The 18527-nt window shown below is 45.7% G+C and overlaps 1 protein-coding gene across 17 annotated transcripts in view; it reads right to left on the bottom strand.

Moving 5' to 3' along the window:
• The window catches only part of LOC149357439 (uncharacterized), a 478435-nt gene that overhangs the window by 368739 nt on the left and 91169 nt on the right, over positions 1-18527 (bottom strand). For all 17 annotated transcript variants that reach the window (XR_016291828.1, XR_016291830.1, XR_016291829.1 and 14 more), the window contains one exon: positions 18317-18430. Coding sequence is in view for 14 of the 17 variants with exons in the window: in XM_089584679.1 (XP_089440805.1) it covers positions 18317-18430 (114 nt within the window). In the remaining 3 variants the exon portion in view is untranslated. The remainder of the gene's footprint in view (positions 1-18316; positions 18431-18527) is intronic.

The raw sequence follows: 18527 nt of genomic DNA on the forward strand, positions 1-18527 counted from the left end.
AATATGTAATTTATCACTTATTATGGTTAGGCATGCTTGTGATTTTAATATGACAAGAAAAAAATGTTAATTTACCAGTTAACGGAAAAACATGTGGTGAATCACTGTTTCAGTACCATGGTTCAAAATAAAAAAAACCTTGCCGATAGAATTCTGCTTTCAACATGGTGTTCTCCACAAAGAGGTTCCATCTTTCAAAGGTCACTTAAATAAGTTGAGGTGCCTACATGGAGCCACTTCTGTGCATAAATAGGACCTACCATATAGACATGCACCATTCTAGTTGAGTAGCTTTGGAGCTCTCTGTAGATGAATCTGGGAAAGAATAAAAACCTGGTACCCTTTCTTTTTATAATACTGGGTCCAATGCATCAAGAAATGAGATTTTGAAATGTTTAATGTGAAACACGACAAACCTATTTACTTCAATATTTTACCAGAAAAACAAAGTAAACCTTCTTTATGCTAGCCAATTCCTCTGCTATGTCACATCTCCACTTTTTTGCTTGCCAGTTTGCTTCTGGAGCCTCTTTCATCTGCTCTGCACCTCCCTAAGTGCCTTTGGCGACTGTCCTTGTCACGCAACCATGTCATGATGTAACGCCACAGTTGTATGCCAAATGCTTTAGCAAGCTGCCGGAAATATCACAGGGCGGAAACTGGGGCCATGCTCTCATCACCGAATGCGTGAACTGCATCTAAAATGATAATTAGGAGATGTGCATTCAAAAACGTCCTTTCTTTCCTGTGCACAGTTGGACTAGTTGGGTAAACCACTCAGTGGACTTTTGCCTTCGCTTCTGGGGTCTTTTGAGGAAAGGGTGTGACATGCATCCTTATCGCTAGCTAACATATCGACATACGTGGCCCAATCTGCAGCATGCATCTTTTCCAAGTCTCTTCAACAAAAAAGAAAGAAACATCATTGAAATAGCTACCTAGATCTCATAAAATCACGCACGTCACCTTAGGTAAGGAAAGCGCAAAGCAAAACATGGCCGCATTCAATTAAACATACAATGTACCTTATTTGCTTTGTCTGCCAGGTGTTAAAAAATCAGCAGAGGTAAACGGAATTCCCAGTTTTGCTTCAGAATCATCTTTAACTGCAGAATTGCGAGCGGGTGTGAACTCCGGTGAATTTGGGTGCCCTTCCTCGCCAGTTCAAAAACCAGGCTGTTCAGAGAGAAATTAATAGAACATTTGGAATGGGCTGCTGGGAAAGAGCGCAGGAACAGGGACAAGAGAAAAGAAGTTGTTTGTTTATGTTTGTTTATTAGGGTTTAACGTCCCGAAGCAACTCAGGCTATGAGGGACGCCGTAGTGAAGGGCTTCGGAAATTTCGACCACCTGGGGTTCTTTAATGTGCACTGACATCGCACAACACACGGGCCTCTAGAAGAGGAAAGAAGACGACGGGACGGGCAGCGCCTGTCCCGTCGTCTTCTTTTCTCTTGTCCCTGTTCCTGCGGTGTTTCCCAGCAGTATGTACCACCTCGCTCAACACGCCGTTTTACTGAAATTTGGAATGGGCCTAGGTGGCAGATGACGTTTTAGCTGCAAATTGTACGACAAATTAGCATTCCACTCAAATGTCAGTTATTCACTCTTTAAGACTCTTTACAACTGCACAGAAATAGATGCTACAGGAATACTCGGGATGCACTACATCACCCATACCTGCCCATGTGCAACGACATAAACATTGCATGAAGAAACAAAATGACCCCGCCCTGCGAGTGCTGCACGATGGTATTGTTCCAGCGCCTAATGCACATCTTTATTTAAAGCAGCAGGTTACCTCGCGCACCTGTTATACTAACCCAAGTGTTTTCGAGCTCTCTAATTACACAAAACACTGCAGGAACCAAAAAATAAAAAAATCTTATCTAATTTTTCAGTACTCGAAAACGGAGAGGGAAGCCAGACATAGTCTATCATGAACTTTTTCTCGTGCTCTGTGAAATAAAGTGAGACAAGCAAGCATATTGAGAACAGAATATATAAATTTTTTCCCATTTCGACGCGACAAAAAAAAACAGCACAAAGAAAGGCATTGAGGTAATAATATAGAAAAATTCTTATAGTAGTTAGTTTTTGTTTGCTTGGTTCTAAAATCTCTGCACCGATTTGACATACGAACTGCAAAAGAATGTTGCTTTGCATCCGAAGCTGGACTGAAACTGCACCGCGTGAACACACACCTTACACTCAGAAATGCTGGCTCGACACCCAGTGCGTTAACTCCCTTGTTTCTTTCTATGCATCCAAGACAACTTCCGTCGACTCACTCTGAAAGGCCTTGTGCACCCTGGGTGTACCCACGTGCCTGACCTTCGTCTGGATGCGATGCAGGTATTCTACACGAGCTCTGCAAAAATTAGCACACACAACGAAGAATCCTCTTGAAGCAGCACATATATCTCATGGCTGGAGATCTACCCTGCAACACACACACATCGAAAGTATCTAATAATGAAGCCAAAGTAGGGTGTCAATTTAGGACTGTGAATTCCTTATGCTTGCAGACTGGGTAATTCTGTGTATGTGAGACCTATTATTCAAACGAGCTTCACGTTCTCGAATAATAGATGTAAGAATTTTATAAATATAATTACACCCTCTCATCGCGAAAACCACCATTTGACACTTTCACTACACATACATCAGGATGATGTAAGAAGCATTTCTGATCTTCGTTCTCTGACCGATGTCCGAAGTCTACGTCATCCCCGCTAGGAGCTCCCTGTGTAAGAAGCACGTCTTCCGCTCTACCACGTCCCGGCAGGTTACTCTTCCTGGTCCTGACACTGTGCTGAGTTAAAGCTCTATTAACACAGAAACAATGAAGATAGAATGCAGAGAGAATAGTTGACTGAAAGTAGTTTTATGCCAAAGCAAGTCATAGAGAGCCCGGTACGAATTCTCTTGAAGGAGAAGAAACCTGTAAGCGAATTAGTGATGCTGCTGTGTGTGATAGTGTTTTGTGCAGACTATGTACAGATAATAAAGTGGAATGACTTTCGCCAAAATCTGGAATAGTGCCTCTTTTAATTAAAAAGAAGCCGTGCTTTCCATGCTGACAAAGACTCCACATGTGGCAACCGTGCACAGTCCAGTCTTCTACCTGTGCCCCTGTCTTTCTTAGATTTGTTCAATTTGGGCACAGGCCCAATGGACACTGATGCATTGGAAGCACGAACACTTTACGCAGCGTCAGCCATCGCAATGAAGGCCGGTTGCCTCAGGCTCAAGCCGGTGGGCAAATGGCAGCGGCGTCGTTATTGAGAATAGTCGAGAAACGGACCAGTGCCATCCTGAACTCTCAGTAACATTCTACAGCTTGGAAATCACAGCTTTCAAAATATTACAACAAACTGCAAAAAAGTTACAAGAATACGAGTAGGCAGAATCAGTGTTTTGAACATTGAGCTTTAAAGTTAAGGTAATCCAGGTACGTATTTGCAAATGACTTCAAAGTGACTGCCAAAAGCCAACCTAAAAGCATTTCACACAAGTTCGTAGAAATAAAACAAAAAATTTTTGCATGATCTGATACTATTAACACCGTGAATCTAATTTAAAGGAGTTCTAGAATACATTCAGAGGAGAGCACAACACGCTTAATCCCTACAGTGTGTTGCCATAAAAACCTGAGCCAAATAATACACTTCTGAATGCAGCAGAGAACCCACAATCACGTGCGACAACCAAATTTCACATGCTTAGCGCTCCAAATTTTCCACAAGTGCAAACAATGCCCAACAACAGAATCCTGACCTTTATACATTGGCAGGGGCAATGCTTGAACACTGTCGTGTGGAACTGTGCACCTTTAAAGAGAAAATAGGCGTCACTGCCAGAGCCTTTAATAAATCTTTCTTTAAACAGGCCAAGATGACAAAATTTCCAGTTTCAGAACAAGGCCTACTTTGCTTCTGCCAAACGCTCTGCTTAAAAGCTAGGAACCACAACTTAACACATTTCAAGCTCAAAACTAAACACGCAACTTTACACATCGCCTGGCACGGTCAGGCCAGAGCCAGGCCTCTCACAAACCAGGAAAAGTTAAAAGCGCCACATCTTTGCAGGCTACTAGGAGAGCCTACAGATAGGCATCAGTAATTTATAGATCACAGGTCTCCATTTCTACACTTCACAGTATGCAACACCATGCAATTTCTGGACTACCTAAGTGCTCACAGACTCACATTTTCCCCAGCTTTTCGATGAAGACAGTGATTGGCCCATCGTTGGACTCGAAAGTAGGCGAGCCGGCAGAAGAGCGGCAACCTTCCAGCGTGCAAAAAGTGACAAGAGGAGAGAGAAAAGCGTGAAGACACTGAAAATAACAATTTCACTAACGATAACTCAACTTCTATGTAGCGCATTATAAAGTTCTTGCTGGACAATATTCGTGGAGCGGTGTGATTTAACATCTCAGGCATACCGCAACTTTATTAGATACCATTTAAGAAGTCTTATAGCCGTAACAGAGCCCACTTGATCGAGACATTTTCAAGTCTGGATTTTCTACAAACAACACAGCCTATGCAGATAGATCGCACAAACAGCCTCCCGAGCCTTCTGGCCTCTCCCTCACAATCTGTTCGTACCAAGGTTACTACTCCCACTAAGGTGTCCGGTTTCTGAAGTCAAGAACGGTACGTGACTGCCTCGCACCACTGACATCAGCAGTCATTGCCACCAAGGTGGCAGCCAGTGAATGAACGTCGTGCGGTATGAACGGCTTTCAGACTTAGTTTCTCGTGGGCGAACGCTTTGTACCGCAGCACTTTGCGGGCTGTGTACAATTGCGCAGATAATCAAAAGAGCGGGTGCATACTCTGCAATATTAGCCGGAAGCGTGAGGCAACACTACTACTGCACGACTGTGACTATACGTAAAAACGCCAGTTTGCCCAGCTATTATATTTCAGCGAGGTAAACCCCTGTCACTATATATTTCATCTCAGGGCAAAAAGCCAGCCGCCGAACCCCTTGACAAACTTATATGCGAAGATATTGTGCGTATGTCGGACGTGTAATCACCATCTTAATGGTCAGCTGTACACGAAATGTAACGAATATGTGACACTTGATTAGCAGATACCCTCGGTCCTTCCTGTGAAGACCATTCGCACAGGCAATGTAGATGGCAACATACTAATTCGGTTCTGATAAAAAGGAAGCCTTCCAGATTGTGCAGTGGCATTCCGAGCCTTTCCAAAGTGTGGTTCACGGCTTAAGCATAGGACTACTGCCAGAATCGTGGATACACTCTGTAGCCAAAAATACTGTGTTCGTCGCCAAGAGTGTAGCTCCACACCCTGTGAAAACTTACTTTTTCAGAGAAGCATGCCACTTATAACTAAAAAATACCTCTTTGAGGTAGTAAAATGGCTTCTGCAATATAGTACTAACAATTTTGGCGGATGCCAGAAAACAGATGAATGCTGGTAACTAGTAAGCTGGTCAACTTAATTTGAATAGTTAATTTTTTAACGATTAGAGAAAGGCACTTGATTGCAAATGGAGATTTTGTAGCTGGCCATCAGCAATAGGCAAATCAGTTTTTAGAATTTCGAAAGCGCGATCACTGTGGGCACTGTGATTCAAAAAATTTCAAAAACTTCACGCGAGATTCGAAAATTGCCTTCTGGCAAAGCACACATAGCGACATCTGCTTTTGTACATCACTCCAAGGGGGCAAGACCATAACCACTGAGCCACTGCGACGGCCAGGTTTGAACCATTACAACACCAAGCAGTACAAGCGCTTGGTGTCGTAATGGTTCAAACCTGCCACAGTACAAGCGCTTGGCAGGTTTGAACCATTACGACACCAAGCGCTTGTACCGTCCTCTCTTTTGTCAGGAAAGCAGCGTGGGCATGTTGGTTACTCATTTGTGATGGAACAGCAAAAAACACCAGGGGCAACATACATGTGCTGACTTACAACTCATTTTAATTTCGAAGAAACAGGGCTTCTTTTAACTTCTTCACACCCTGAAAACACATGGGTCACAACTATATTGTTAACGATATCATTTCTGATGGATGAGCTTCCTGCTCAAGGGTCTCAGAGTTTAAGACCTGCGACTTGAGTTCAGTAGAGGGCATGCCTGCGGGGCCTATGAGCACGTGATTTTTGAATATGTGAAATTCTCGAAAATCTGCTGAGCCACAATGCAGATAGAAATTGTGTCATCAAAAATTTAGATACTATAATATTGATGTTACGACTCGCCAGCTACAAATAACTAGTTCTCTCTCTTCTGAAGTACACCAAACTGCTATCACTATACCACAGAAGTTGTCTTTATACATCAGAAAGCATACTGTCAAAAATTAGTGGCGGGCTTCCCTGAAACACCCGGTATATACATTGAGTCTGGCTGTCATCACTTCCCTATATCACAAACATATTTAATCTTCGCCGTAGGTCAGCGGTAGATAGGGTGAATTTTTTATATATGGCTGCGATGTTGATGAATCAGCCACAAGCAGTGACTCTCATGGATGTGGAATGAGAAGAAGCGCAGCAGGCACTTGGTACCCCAACTCCGATGGCCACAGAACCCCAGGCCATGACCTTCGCCGCTGCAGTACGCACTCTTGAGCCCCCAATGACACCCCATACGTCCTCTCCACCATGAACCACTTGTTCCAAAACGCTGTCTGCCTGTTTCTGCCTGACCAGCCTACAGGCAACTCTCAAACGCCACGAAATGCCACGCCTAGAACTCTTACGACAACTGTCCGCTACGCTTCCAATGCGCTGAGGCCGCATATTCTTCGTCACTGCACCTATAGAAGAATCGGCCTGCACAGCAACTTAATTGATGCCCCGTGACCAAAACGCAGCCAATGGCCCCAGACCTGCGCAGAGAGGATTACGGGTCATTGACCTGCCTGTCCCGCTCACCATCACTGTCCACACCACGTTTCGCATTGCTGGGCCGCAGCTACGCAGCGGCTGTTCGCGGAAGGTGCTAAAGTTCCGCAGAGGAAACCAAAGAATGCAACTTTTGGAGGTGAGGTTGCTCACCAGCGAAACAACGAAGATCCTCCACCGAACATGAAGATGTTGGATCTGCCACGCCGACGCCGCACACAAACACGAGAATGATGAAGGCGCGATTGGGCTTCAGAATGACCACATCATCCAGAAAAGCCCTGACGACGCGAGCTACCCACCATCCACATACCCGACAAAGCCGTGACCCGACGCACACAGGAGGCCATCGTATTACGTGAACAGGGTGATGCAATGCGCGAGTGGCCATCAAGGGACACACCTTTCCTGTGGCCTTCGTAGTACTACAGCATGGTCTCGCGATGTGATACTGGGAACAGATTTCCTTAATGAGCATCAGGTGATCATCAACCAGCGTTCCAAGCTCATCACACATTGAAGAAACGAAGCTTTCCCTTCGATGACAAGCACAAAGAAGCATGTTGGCCTGAGTGTCTGGGTGAACAAGGGAGCATCCCAAGCCGGTCAAGCGTCATGGTCACCGTAGGTGCCACAGATGCCAAGAACATGAAAGCTCTCAACGAGGGGAACACAGAATTGGTTCTAGAGCACGGAATCGGCTTCGCAAGAGGCATACTACACATCCGCAATGGCCAAACTGAAGTAATGCAGACGAACTTCAGCGAAGAATTCCGGCACGTTAACAAAGGAACAAGGATTCCTTTCATCGACGAACTATCCGACATTCTCGACGCCTTCACCCTTTCCCGTCCAGACGATTTACCTAAGGAAGATCACAAGCACGTCTTAGACATAAACCAAGTCCTGCCCCAGAACAAGCAATACCAGGTCCGCTGTCTGCTTTGAAGCTGCAGTGAGTGCTTCTCGTCATTGCCGAAGGCTCGACAAATGCAGTTTGCCAAGCATCGTATTGTAACCGACCAGCACGCCAGACCTCTCCTCCAGAGCCCCTACCGTGTGTTGCCCCGATATGCTTTGCGACGACATCATTCAGCCATGAAAGAGCCCCGGGCGGCACCGGTTGTTCTAGTGAGGAAGAAAGGCGGTGCACTTTGACTCTGCGGTGATTACCGACACCTGAGCAACATAACAAAGGACGTCTACCCTCTTCCTCGCATTGACGCCACACTGGACTGGCTGTGCATGTGCTACATGTGTATGCATGTGCTGTGTAAAAATTGTGAACTCATAAAATCAATATTAAAAATGCTATTTATGGATTGAGTAACTCACTGATTGATTGATTGAATGATTGAGCCTTGTACACGGGAAATTCTCTTTCCAGCACATAGGATAGCTCTTGCTCCCGAGTCCCATTAGTGGAGCATGCCACGACCACTCGAAGATGTCCGCCCAATAGTGGTTTCCAGCTTCAGCAGGCATAGCAATACTTAATTGCAAATCTGCGCGTCAGCGTCTAGCATCTAAGCTCGGACAAGGCATCAGTATCGAACTGGCCGCAAATTTTATCGGAATCTAGACAGGCGTGTCGCAACATTCTAATGTGGAATAGCAGCCTAACATTCACACGACCTCGGTTATATACAACGCGGATGACAATCACGGCGCTCTCGTTACTCCTTTTCCATGAGCGTCCTTAACAGCTCTCGGCAACTGACGTTGAATGCAGCGGTGCCATCACTGTGCACCTTGCCTTGGGCTCACCCTCATAAACATTCTTTCTTTTTCCTGCAGGCCTCATTTCTGGCACTCCCACTGTGAAGGACGCTGTTGCTTCGGCTTCGCTCTGAACCGCCGATATCCAAAGTGCCGAAGCGCCTGCCAGAGTCCATGCACAGCGAAAGAGGAAGCAAACAATGACACCAAAGAAAAACGGCGCGGCCGCAGGCGTCGACACAGAAGCGCAGCTTCAAGTACGCCCACCCAAGCCCTGCCGCAGATGCGCAGTGTTTGCACTTGCCTTTTCGTGGCCCATCAGGCTCGCGAACGACCCTGAGGACGCCTCGCCCCGTGGAGAGGTACACGCGTGACCCCATCACTACCGAAGGTGGGGGAGGAGTCGCTCGCGTGATAATGTAGTTCGTGCCCAATTAACTCCGCTTAAGAACGGAATTCCTCTCGCCCGGACTTCCTCACGGGAATAATTAATTATTTCATAGACGTTATTTATGACCAAGCCTACTTATACAGCATCTGTAGGTTTAGATCGTGACAGACGCCTTGGGCTTAAGTGTAGGTTAGCTCCTAAGGTATTCAGTGACAGAACTGAACAGAAAGCAAAGTAGCGGAAGCATCAACCGCATTTCTCTGTCTGGAAGTGACAGGAAGAACTTACAGTATGCTGAAGCTTACCGGAAGCCGTCCAACTTTGGAATACGCGTGCTGTTTTTAAGTGCATAGATGCTCAGAAATAATTTAGTTATGGCACACTAGAGAGGCTCTGTAGATTATCATTAATGATAATTATGGCTCACCTACATGATGTGAAGGGTGCCAGTTTGCGGTAAAGCTCATGGCTTCAGTAGCGCAAGCCTTAGACAGAGTGATAAGAACATCATGTTAGCGTGCCGCCTATCGGCGTGCTCAATGCACTACAAAATGGCGGTCACCAAAGTCTGAGTTCATGCCGCAATAAGGACAATCATTTCATCCATCTCAACGATTGAAAAATGAAAATGCCTGTATTTCTTAGTGAGCAGGGCTTCGTTACAGCTGAGTCATATAATGTTTCCGCATTAATACTTAAATTACGAGCAATGGGCGTCTAACAAGATTAAGTGATGCGATTAACGCTGCATATGTGATCGTCCTCACTTTGTGTAAACAAGCGTCCTCTTATTTTGTTGCGTTCTGTTGTTTTCTTTTGGGGCTTCTCTTATTTGGGCTTCATGCGTAAGAATGAAGGTAGCGTTCAGCTCTGAAAGCAGCAAAGCACACATCTCTGCAGAGCACGCATTCCGCATTCAGGCTGTAGGTTTCGAGCACTGTGGTTTCAGGTTGCAACTTCATCAGCGATCCAGCTGCCATTCTAAACGTTCAAGCAGAACAGTGTGCACAAGTACATGTTTTTTTTTCGTGCGCTTTTGGAAGGAAAAGAATCGGGAATAACCCAGCCAGCGGACTGTGCGACATAGAGCGAAGTGCGCATTGATGAGGAAATATGTGCTAACACGCGCGCGGCAGTTATTGAAATGTCGTGATAATAAACATTGCCATGTCTGCCCGGACTGACGTGCTTAGCATGGAAGTTTATGACTGGATGGCTGTCGCAAGTTTGGCCCATCGCGGCGTGGATGGAATGTCTCGTGTTGTAATCTTGTTTGCGCCATAGTGGTACTGCCACTCGTTATGCAACACTTCCCGTTTTTTTGTCTCCTAAATGGGAGTTATGTGTGCTGTGGCTACAAAGTTTGTATCACGTTAGCGCAAGCAGCTCTCTTTGAGAAAAATTCGCCGTAACAAGGAGTCAGGGGAGATGATACAACAATGTTGCTGTTCTTCATTGATGTTTCCGTTTGTTTGCTGATCCGGCGACACGCTGCGACAGGCGGACAGGACAACGTTTTCTTCCACTATGCCCGTTTATCTTCAGCTATATTGCAAAGTGGTTGGCAGGTACTCCCAGTAAAATCTACAACTTCGAACTCTTAAGCAGGCCGAGTCCACACCAAGCGGGATCCTCGTCAGCCTCCTACTATTAAAGAGTCTAGCACCCAAACTACAAGTTTCAGAGCCAGGCCAGAACCCACAACCAAGTGAAATATCTGCCTCCAGCTCTCAAAGAGTCCGGAGCTTGCAACAAGCCGGATATCCGTCAGCCTCTGAGTCATGACCGTATAGGACCGTTTCGTAAGGTTTAAAGCGGGTTGCTTCATACACTTTCCTTAGGCGAACAATCATTTGGCACAAATCTTAATCTTAACACCCTGCCCGTTCAAACTTTCAGGCTGTCGAGCTGGGCTTGCAATGTCGTCGCCTGCAGCACTATCAGCGTTCATGCGGGCTAAACTACCAGTCTCCAAGGATGTGGATTGAAAACGTGGTCTTCTTCATCTTCCATTTCTGCACGTGAAAGCGCCATCAGAAGACCATGCAGCAAGCCACACGAAATGACGGGAGATTAGAAGCAGTCAAATTCAGCTATAAGGCCCACTGATATCGCTATGTAATTAAGCAACCTACAATATTCCTTGCCCTGAGTCTATGTCACTGCACGTCAAAGAACCCCAGGTGGGAGAAATTTCTGAGCCCTTCACTGCGGCATCCCTCATAGCTTGAATCGCTTTGGGACATTAAACCATCATAAACTATTTTTGAAAATTTGATAGCCTTCCCTGGAACACCTGGTATATATCTAGGGAGCACTAGCCTTTATGCACTTCGGCTAAGGAGTACTGAAGAGCACTAATAAAGTCCATGAGCTGTAGCTGCCCATTTTAATCCAATAGAAATGCCTTCTGGAGGCATCTGCATTGCAGTCCTTTAAATAAACATCATCCGCATGCTTCTGAAAAAAAAATAATTGATTTGATGGATACTCACCCCTCATGTTCAGGAAAAGTAAAACGAGAAATTTTCAATTTCAGGGGAACTGAAAAGAAATAAACCCAGAAGTGCACGTTTATACGCAGCTTTCAATGTATCTCGCCATCTGAGGATTTGCAGAAAAGGCTTCAAAGTGTTTAGAATACAAGAAATCTAGAAAAAGAATCTATCCTACAATGAACTCAAGTAAGTCTGCTCGGCTACTGACTTCATCAAGAGTGAAACAGTAAAGAGCCATTACATCCTCGAGAAGGGCCGCATTTGAAATTGTGAAGTAGCAAATTCAAAATTACACTGAGAGGCCAGCTGAAAATAACTTCTATGCATACTCAAGCCGAAAAAAGCAATTTCTTTGAGACTGGAGAGTTAAAAAGACATTGCTGAATAAGTCAGGCACGGATATCCTTCCAAAGTTTTAACAAATGAAGGGCATAGCCTCTCCTTGACATTTTTGGCTGTTTTCATCGTTAGAACTGGCACTGACCTTAAATAATTGCAGCCCAACTTCCCATGTCTCCCTCTTCACATCTAAGATCACTCGTAGACACTCACAGCAGTGGGCGTTGTGCCTCTTCGGGCCTCCCCTGTACGCGACGAAAGAATTACAGACGACATCTGCAAAAAATTAAGAAAACAAGACCCTTAAATTTCTGGCATTGGGTATGTGAAACACGCTTTTGTCTCATCTTATTTTAAATTTTCAAACAGGAAAAACCTTCGCTTGCATGCCCAGATCTCAATAATTCTTTTCGCACTTGTCTCTGGAACACGTAATGAAATCTAATGATATTAATCGGTACCCAGGAAAGCATCGCAGCGCACCTTTAAAGAGACGCCGAAGGAAATGCTAAGTCAGGCTACACTGATACGTGGTAGGCTTCTCTGAAAGTATAATTTTCAACGAAAGCAGTGCCTTTTGCAGAGGTGCGATCGTTGTATGGGGTAAATTTTGCCCAAAAATTTTTGAGCACCGAAAATGCCAACAAGTTGCAAGTCAGACCCTTGTCACACGGGTGTGCTTAACCGCAGTTTTCGCTAGCTGCGGTTACTACTATCCACACAGCAATCAAACTGCGGTTATCGCGAACCGTGCTTGGCAACCTCGGTTTAGGTCATTAACCGAGAAGGTGGCGGCATCTATAGACAGAAAGTGCCCGTAGGTGTCAGAGCGAGAAGTGCACGAGGTGGCCCTCTTCACGAACATACTTTCCTTTGCACAAAATCATGTTTCAAGAGCAACAAATCAAAATAGGCAGTGTGTATAGTATCGTGCGATTACATTTTTATGCAGAGTTCGATCTCGTCCGAAGGTGCAGTAACAGCGCAATGCAGCAACGTCCCACGGCACTCAAGCTAATCATTTTACCACATTTAAGCTGAAAAATCTGCAGTCCCTGCTGCAGCGTTTAAGTAGGTGACACATTCGCAACGCTCGCTGCAAGCGCCACCGTCAATGGCGCTCTGGCGTGCTCCTCCAAAGTCATCACTAGGCCTAACTTGTTTCGTATCGAAGCCACAGAGGACGGCGCCTTTGAATTGACCAAAGCTATGCTACATTGTCTACTTATGGCACTGCCTCACTGACAACCTCATGGTTTCATATTAAAAGAAACATATATGATTGATTTAAGCGACACCTTAGCAGTGGCGCTGGCGTGCAAGCAGATCGGGCCAGTTGCACTGAAATGGCGGCAGCTGCTACGGGGCTGGGAGCATAAAACTACCTTGTATTGCAATTATTACTCCTACCAGCAACTCGGTACAGATCAGCAGTAGAGCTGTGCACGGGCCGCAAATTTCAGCCCGCGCCCGGCCCGAGCCCTACCCTACTGATGGAGGCCCGGCCCGGCCCGACACCGAAGAAACCTAAGCCCGCCCGGGCCCGGCCCGAGTTAAGGCCCGGCCCGGGCCCGGCCCGACCTGCAAAACTGAAATTGAAGTGACGATGAAACAGAAAGAGACAATCTAAGGAAAATCAGTTTATTTTAATGTTTTTAAAATGCTCGGTTCTCATGCTCTAGATGAAAATTAGTGAGTATATGCAAACATGGCGCATGTAGAGAGTTATCGCCTACGCCTACTCAGGTAACCATGGCGAGCAAGAAGATAATGGTCACAACACATCGTTGTTGCCACACGAGCGAGAATCCTGTTGTCCCGTACATGTGATAATGACCCCCCCCCCCCTCCCACCCGGCCCCCCGTCAACGCGTGGCGGAGGGTACTTTTGCGAGTGCCTTCGGTTCGACACGCCTCACCTTCCTTTGTGCAGTGTCACTTGGGCTCGTGAGACCACTCATGTGGAGATTAGTTTCGAACCTTGCAACAGTAGGGCGGCTGGAGCCACACAGGAGCAATCGCGATCGCGAAGCCTGGCCGGCCCGTCCGAGATAAATATACCGTGGCCCGAGCCCGGCCCGGGCCCGGGTGAATAACTTCCGCAAGGCCCGAGCCCGGCCCGCGGGCCGGGCCGGGTACGGGCTTTCGGGCCGGCCCGAGCCCGTGCACAGCTCTAATCAGCAGTCCTCAAGGAGGACTGATTTATTTTTGGCATTCCCGTAACCCAGGGCTTATCACTGTCTTCGTTGCAGCGCAACTCAGAACGGTGGCGAGCCTTGTGACGACAACGAATCATGATTCGAGATAACCGCAGTCAAGTTTGGTATCTGTGTTTAGACTGCCTGAGTGACTGCAGGTCAACCAACACCAACGTTTCAGCATCAGCAAAATTTCAACAAACATAAAAAAAATGGTGGCTAACAGAGCAAGATGCTCATCTGCACGTGCCATCTGTGAAGTACGATCGTTGGCTAGACTTGGCACATAAAATGCAGCGGCAAGTTCAAAGTCCATCATTAAGAGGGGAATAAATTGAATTTTGCCACCAAAATTCAGGTGTGATCATTACACGGTTGCAATCATTATGAGATTAACACTGTAAGTGGCCCGCACAAATCTCAGCATAATAGTGCAATGCACTTCAAAAAAGTATGATATGATTGTGACTCTACCACTACAGTCAAATGCTGAAGGCAACATACAGCAGGTAATGTCGAAATTTATAAGCGCGATTGGTAGTTGTCTGAGCCAGGCCTAAATGACATTAAAAAGGGTAGACAAAATAGAACTGTTGGTCGACTTCATTCTGTTGTAATACTGAAAACATCTCAGTACCCATGTCCAACATTCTTGAGAAACAATTATGAAAGGAGAAAGATTTTAATATACTATTCTGGAAACATTAAAGAGCGCTTGCAGAAGAATGCAAAGGCATCACGTTGGGCCCGACGTCACTGCATTATGAACTCCATTTTTGGCCCCAGTCTTCCTCAGCCAGGAGGCACAGCTGCAGTGATGAGTAATTGAAGGAGTCCTCCAAATACCGAATGCAGAAAAAGCAAACACTGTTCCTAAATATGCTTGCATGAAAGAACATTTCATCAACCTCCTTAGTACGAAAACCTGCTTGAATTAGTTGCGTTGTCATTGCCACGTGCCACTTACAGGGGTACATATTTTAAAAAATACTACCACTATTATTATATAGGTTTTAACATGGGCAATAAAAAAGGTTTTAGCGGAGGGCTCCGGATTAATTTAGACCACCTGGGAATCTTTACCGTGCAATGACATTTCACACCGCAGGCCGTCTTTGGGTTTCACCTCTATGGAAATGTAGCCACTGCGGCCTTGATTGCCTGCCACCTCCATGCACTCAGAAGCAGAGCACCACAACCATAGCCACCATGGTTTTTGTTTGTGGCAGTTTAGAGTGCCAAAGCAAAGCGGGCTATGAAGGACACCATAGTGAAGGGCTCAGGAAATTTTGACTACCTGGGGTTCTTTAACATGCACTGACATTGCACGGTACACAGGCCTCTAAAATTTCGCCTTCATTGAAATTCGACTGTTGTGGCCAGGATTGAACCCCCGTCATTTGGGTCAACACCCAAGCGCCCTATCCAGTGACAACCGTGGCGGCCGTACCTAAGGCAACGAACGTACTGAGCACTGCTTTCTCGAAGGCAAAACGTTTAAGATTGCAGTACTACTGCAAGAACGTAGCTTCAATGCCGCCTTTGCACACAGCCTAGAATAAAGATAGTATGCATGACTACGCATATGCAAATTAAATAATGCGACACTAAATCTCAAGTAATTTTTACTTCATAAAGGCCAATGAAATTTTACGACCAATGGCATTCTTGATAAACTGTTCAAGGTGGCAATCAACCATGGACACTACCAGTACTATAGCTGCATTTAAAAAATCAGAAAGGACCAGCAAACAACGCAGCAGAGAAGAGTGATTTCCTCTCCATCATCGGCAGAAGATCAGAAAGCGCACATTCAACACACATTTAAACTATACCACCATCAGGGGTACACGTCTTTAAGGGTCCCAATCTTACATCTTGCTTAACGAACGGCTGGTTATGAAGCACGTTTTCAGCTACCTGTTCACCCACTAAATTTCCAGAAAGGAAAAATACAAAATTATTATTTCACGATTGCCATTGCTCTCTTCCCTGAAAATGCTATGTATGAAAACTCCCAGGCATTTCAGCAATTTCAAACAATCCACCACCGGTTGGAAAATAGAGTGTCAGTGAATGGCATCATGCAGATTGCTGGCTCCACTGTAGAAGCCAATGCTGCAAGCTTTAAACTGATTGCTCCGGGACGATTTACTGAAACTAAGGTGTTGCTGTGATCCTGGCATGGTAACAGCTCATGTTTAATCCTACGAGATACATGTGGCCTAGCACGAATCCAGAAGAATTGATGTGATAAACAAGGCCGTTAATCCAAGAACATTTTTGGAATTTTGCTAAAATATCATAGTTCCCTTGCGGAATAGAAAATGCAGAGTTCAACTGCGATTCTTCTTTCCTTTTCCACTTGCGGCTATAAAGCATCAAACAGATGGGCACAACTGCAAGAGGGCGATTTTGCAGGAAAAACAAAGGCAGTGAAGCTTTCGTGCACTGCAAAACAACAAATGCACGGCGTCAGCTTTGGCAGATAGTAATACCCCCTAAAAGAAACAAACCATAATTAAAAAGCCTGTGGTTATACTGGCCTGCAGTCCCTCGTGACAAAAACGTCTGCTGCAAGCACTGTATCCTGTGGAATTTTGCGTACTACAAGTTCCATTCTTTCGTTACCGCGCCTCACACCCTTGTACGGCCATCATTTATGAACCGCTGTGAAATGTCTTCAAAATAAAAGGTCATCGCGCATGTGGAATGACCAGACTAATCCACATCCTGTCATGTTACACAGGGCAGTTATCTTTACAATGGTATGCACAATGTACATTTGAAGAGCTAACAACAAAGCAATGCACTCCTAAGATTCATAAGGTTCAACATTAATTAGAAGAACCTTTAAAGTAGCCAGCGTGGAGTTCTGCCAAAGTAAGTTGCTCCGCTGTGGATGGCAGGTGAAGCGTAGTGCCTTCATCCTAACTCTCCTAACCACCGCTAGGTGTACATAACCCCTAACGCATTAGGACGCAAGCGCACAGTCTTGCCCAATCACACTGACCATCATGCTATGGCAATTGAGTTCCTTCTGCTGAAACATTAAGCATTCATGTCAATCATGGTGCGACTTGTGTCGCGCATTCTCTGGCTATGAAGGAAACGCGAAGGAAATAGATCCTGAAGTGCATCTTTCCTCAGAAACGTATGCGTTCAGATTTAGTTTGAGAAGCCACTGCATCAGCGTCCGCACCAGTGTCCACACCAAGGCGAAAGCCTTTAATGGCTCATGTTCGCGGTGTCTGTCCATGCTCACCGTGTCCATTCGTGCGCTGGGATTGTGCCAACTGTGGCCTCTCCTCTGCTCAGCGGTGCAACCTCCTCCGTAATTTCTTTTCCTCAATTTCATTTTCTTCATTACGGCCCCTGTTTCTGTTTCTTCTTTCACTCCCACTTCCTCCCTTACTCTACAACTGAACAACGGGTGTCCACCGAGGATCCAACATAATCATCACGAGCACGCCATCCGAAGAGACGGCAAGACAAATCAAGCAAATAAGACAACTCAGCATCCAGGGGGTCAACTACAAAGTCAACACGTACATAGCGCGCCGGATGATGTGATCCGGGGAGTCATCCATAGAGTTGGGCCAGGCCTCAAGACCAAAGAACTACTGGCGGAACTTAACCCGAAATTGTCGGGGCGAGACTGTTGGGTAAATCCTCCTCAGCAATGCTCCTCTTCGACGGCAAATTCCTTCCCAAGCAAGTAATTTTTGCAGAGGCTAAGTACTAACGCTACCCGAAAGACCCTGAAAAATATCCATGCTACGATTGAAACGTAGGGTCAAAATTGAAATCTTGATACAACGAAGTTTGTGGGGTCGTGAATAATCGTTCGTTATTTTGAAATATCGTAACGACGGAATACTCGCAAAAAAAGATAGTATTACTGGACAATGAAAACACTGTACCTTCACGAAGGGCACACAACAAGCTACGTAATTCTCAAACAGGAATGCACCCCAGCACCTCGAGGATAGCGCAAAAAACAATGCGAAAGGGCAGTGATCAGAACCAAGTGTCAGCCAGTTAAATAGACTTAAACATCTTCCCATACTGAGCACAAATTCAGGCATTCGAACCTCTGATCTTGACGAGTCATTTAAGAGAAGACATAAGAAAGAGCTTGTTTTTCCATCAGAACAGTTGCTCAACCGAATTCGCCAGATTTAAACACTATAAAAGCGTTCAAGTCTGTGGCACGATTACCCTACGGGAAGAGCCTCAGTACCCTCTGCTACAACGACAATGACTGTAGTACCTGCTCCGCCAATCCTGAGGTGTTGGTTGGATGGCGCTGACCATCTTCATGCTGGAAAGCCTGTACTGAGGCCCGAGCAGCAAAGGCCACAGAGTAGGTCCCCTCCACTGAGGCCTGAAAGAGATACAGATCATTAGGATCATTAGACCAAAACACGTTGTCGGAAAACTCATCCCAGACCTCTCCTGCATCCAACAGCACTTTTCACTTT

Source organism: Amblyomma mixtum, chromosome 3 (genome assembly GCF_055824585.1).
Source record: "Amblyomma mixtum isolate Tamu chromosome 3, ASM5582458v1, whole genome shotgun sequence".
In the NCBI taxonomy this organism is placed as follows: domain Eukaryota; kingdom Metazoa; phylum Arthropoda; class Arachnida; order Ixodida; family Ixodidae; genus Amblyomma; species Amblyomma mixtum.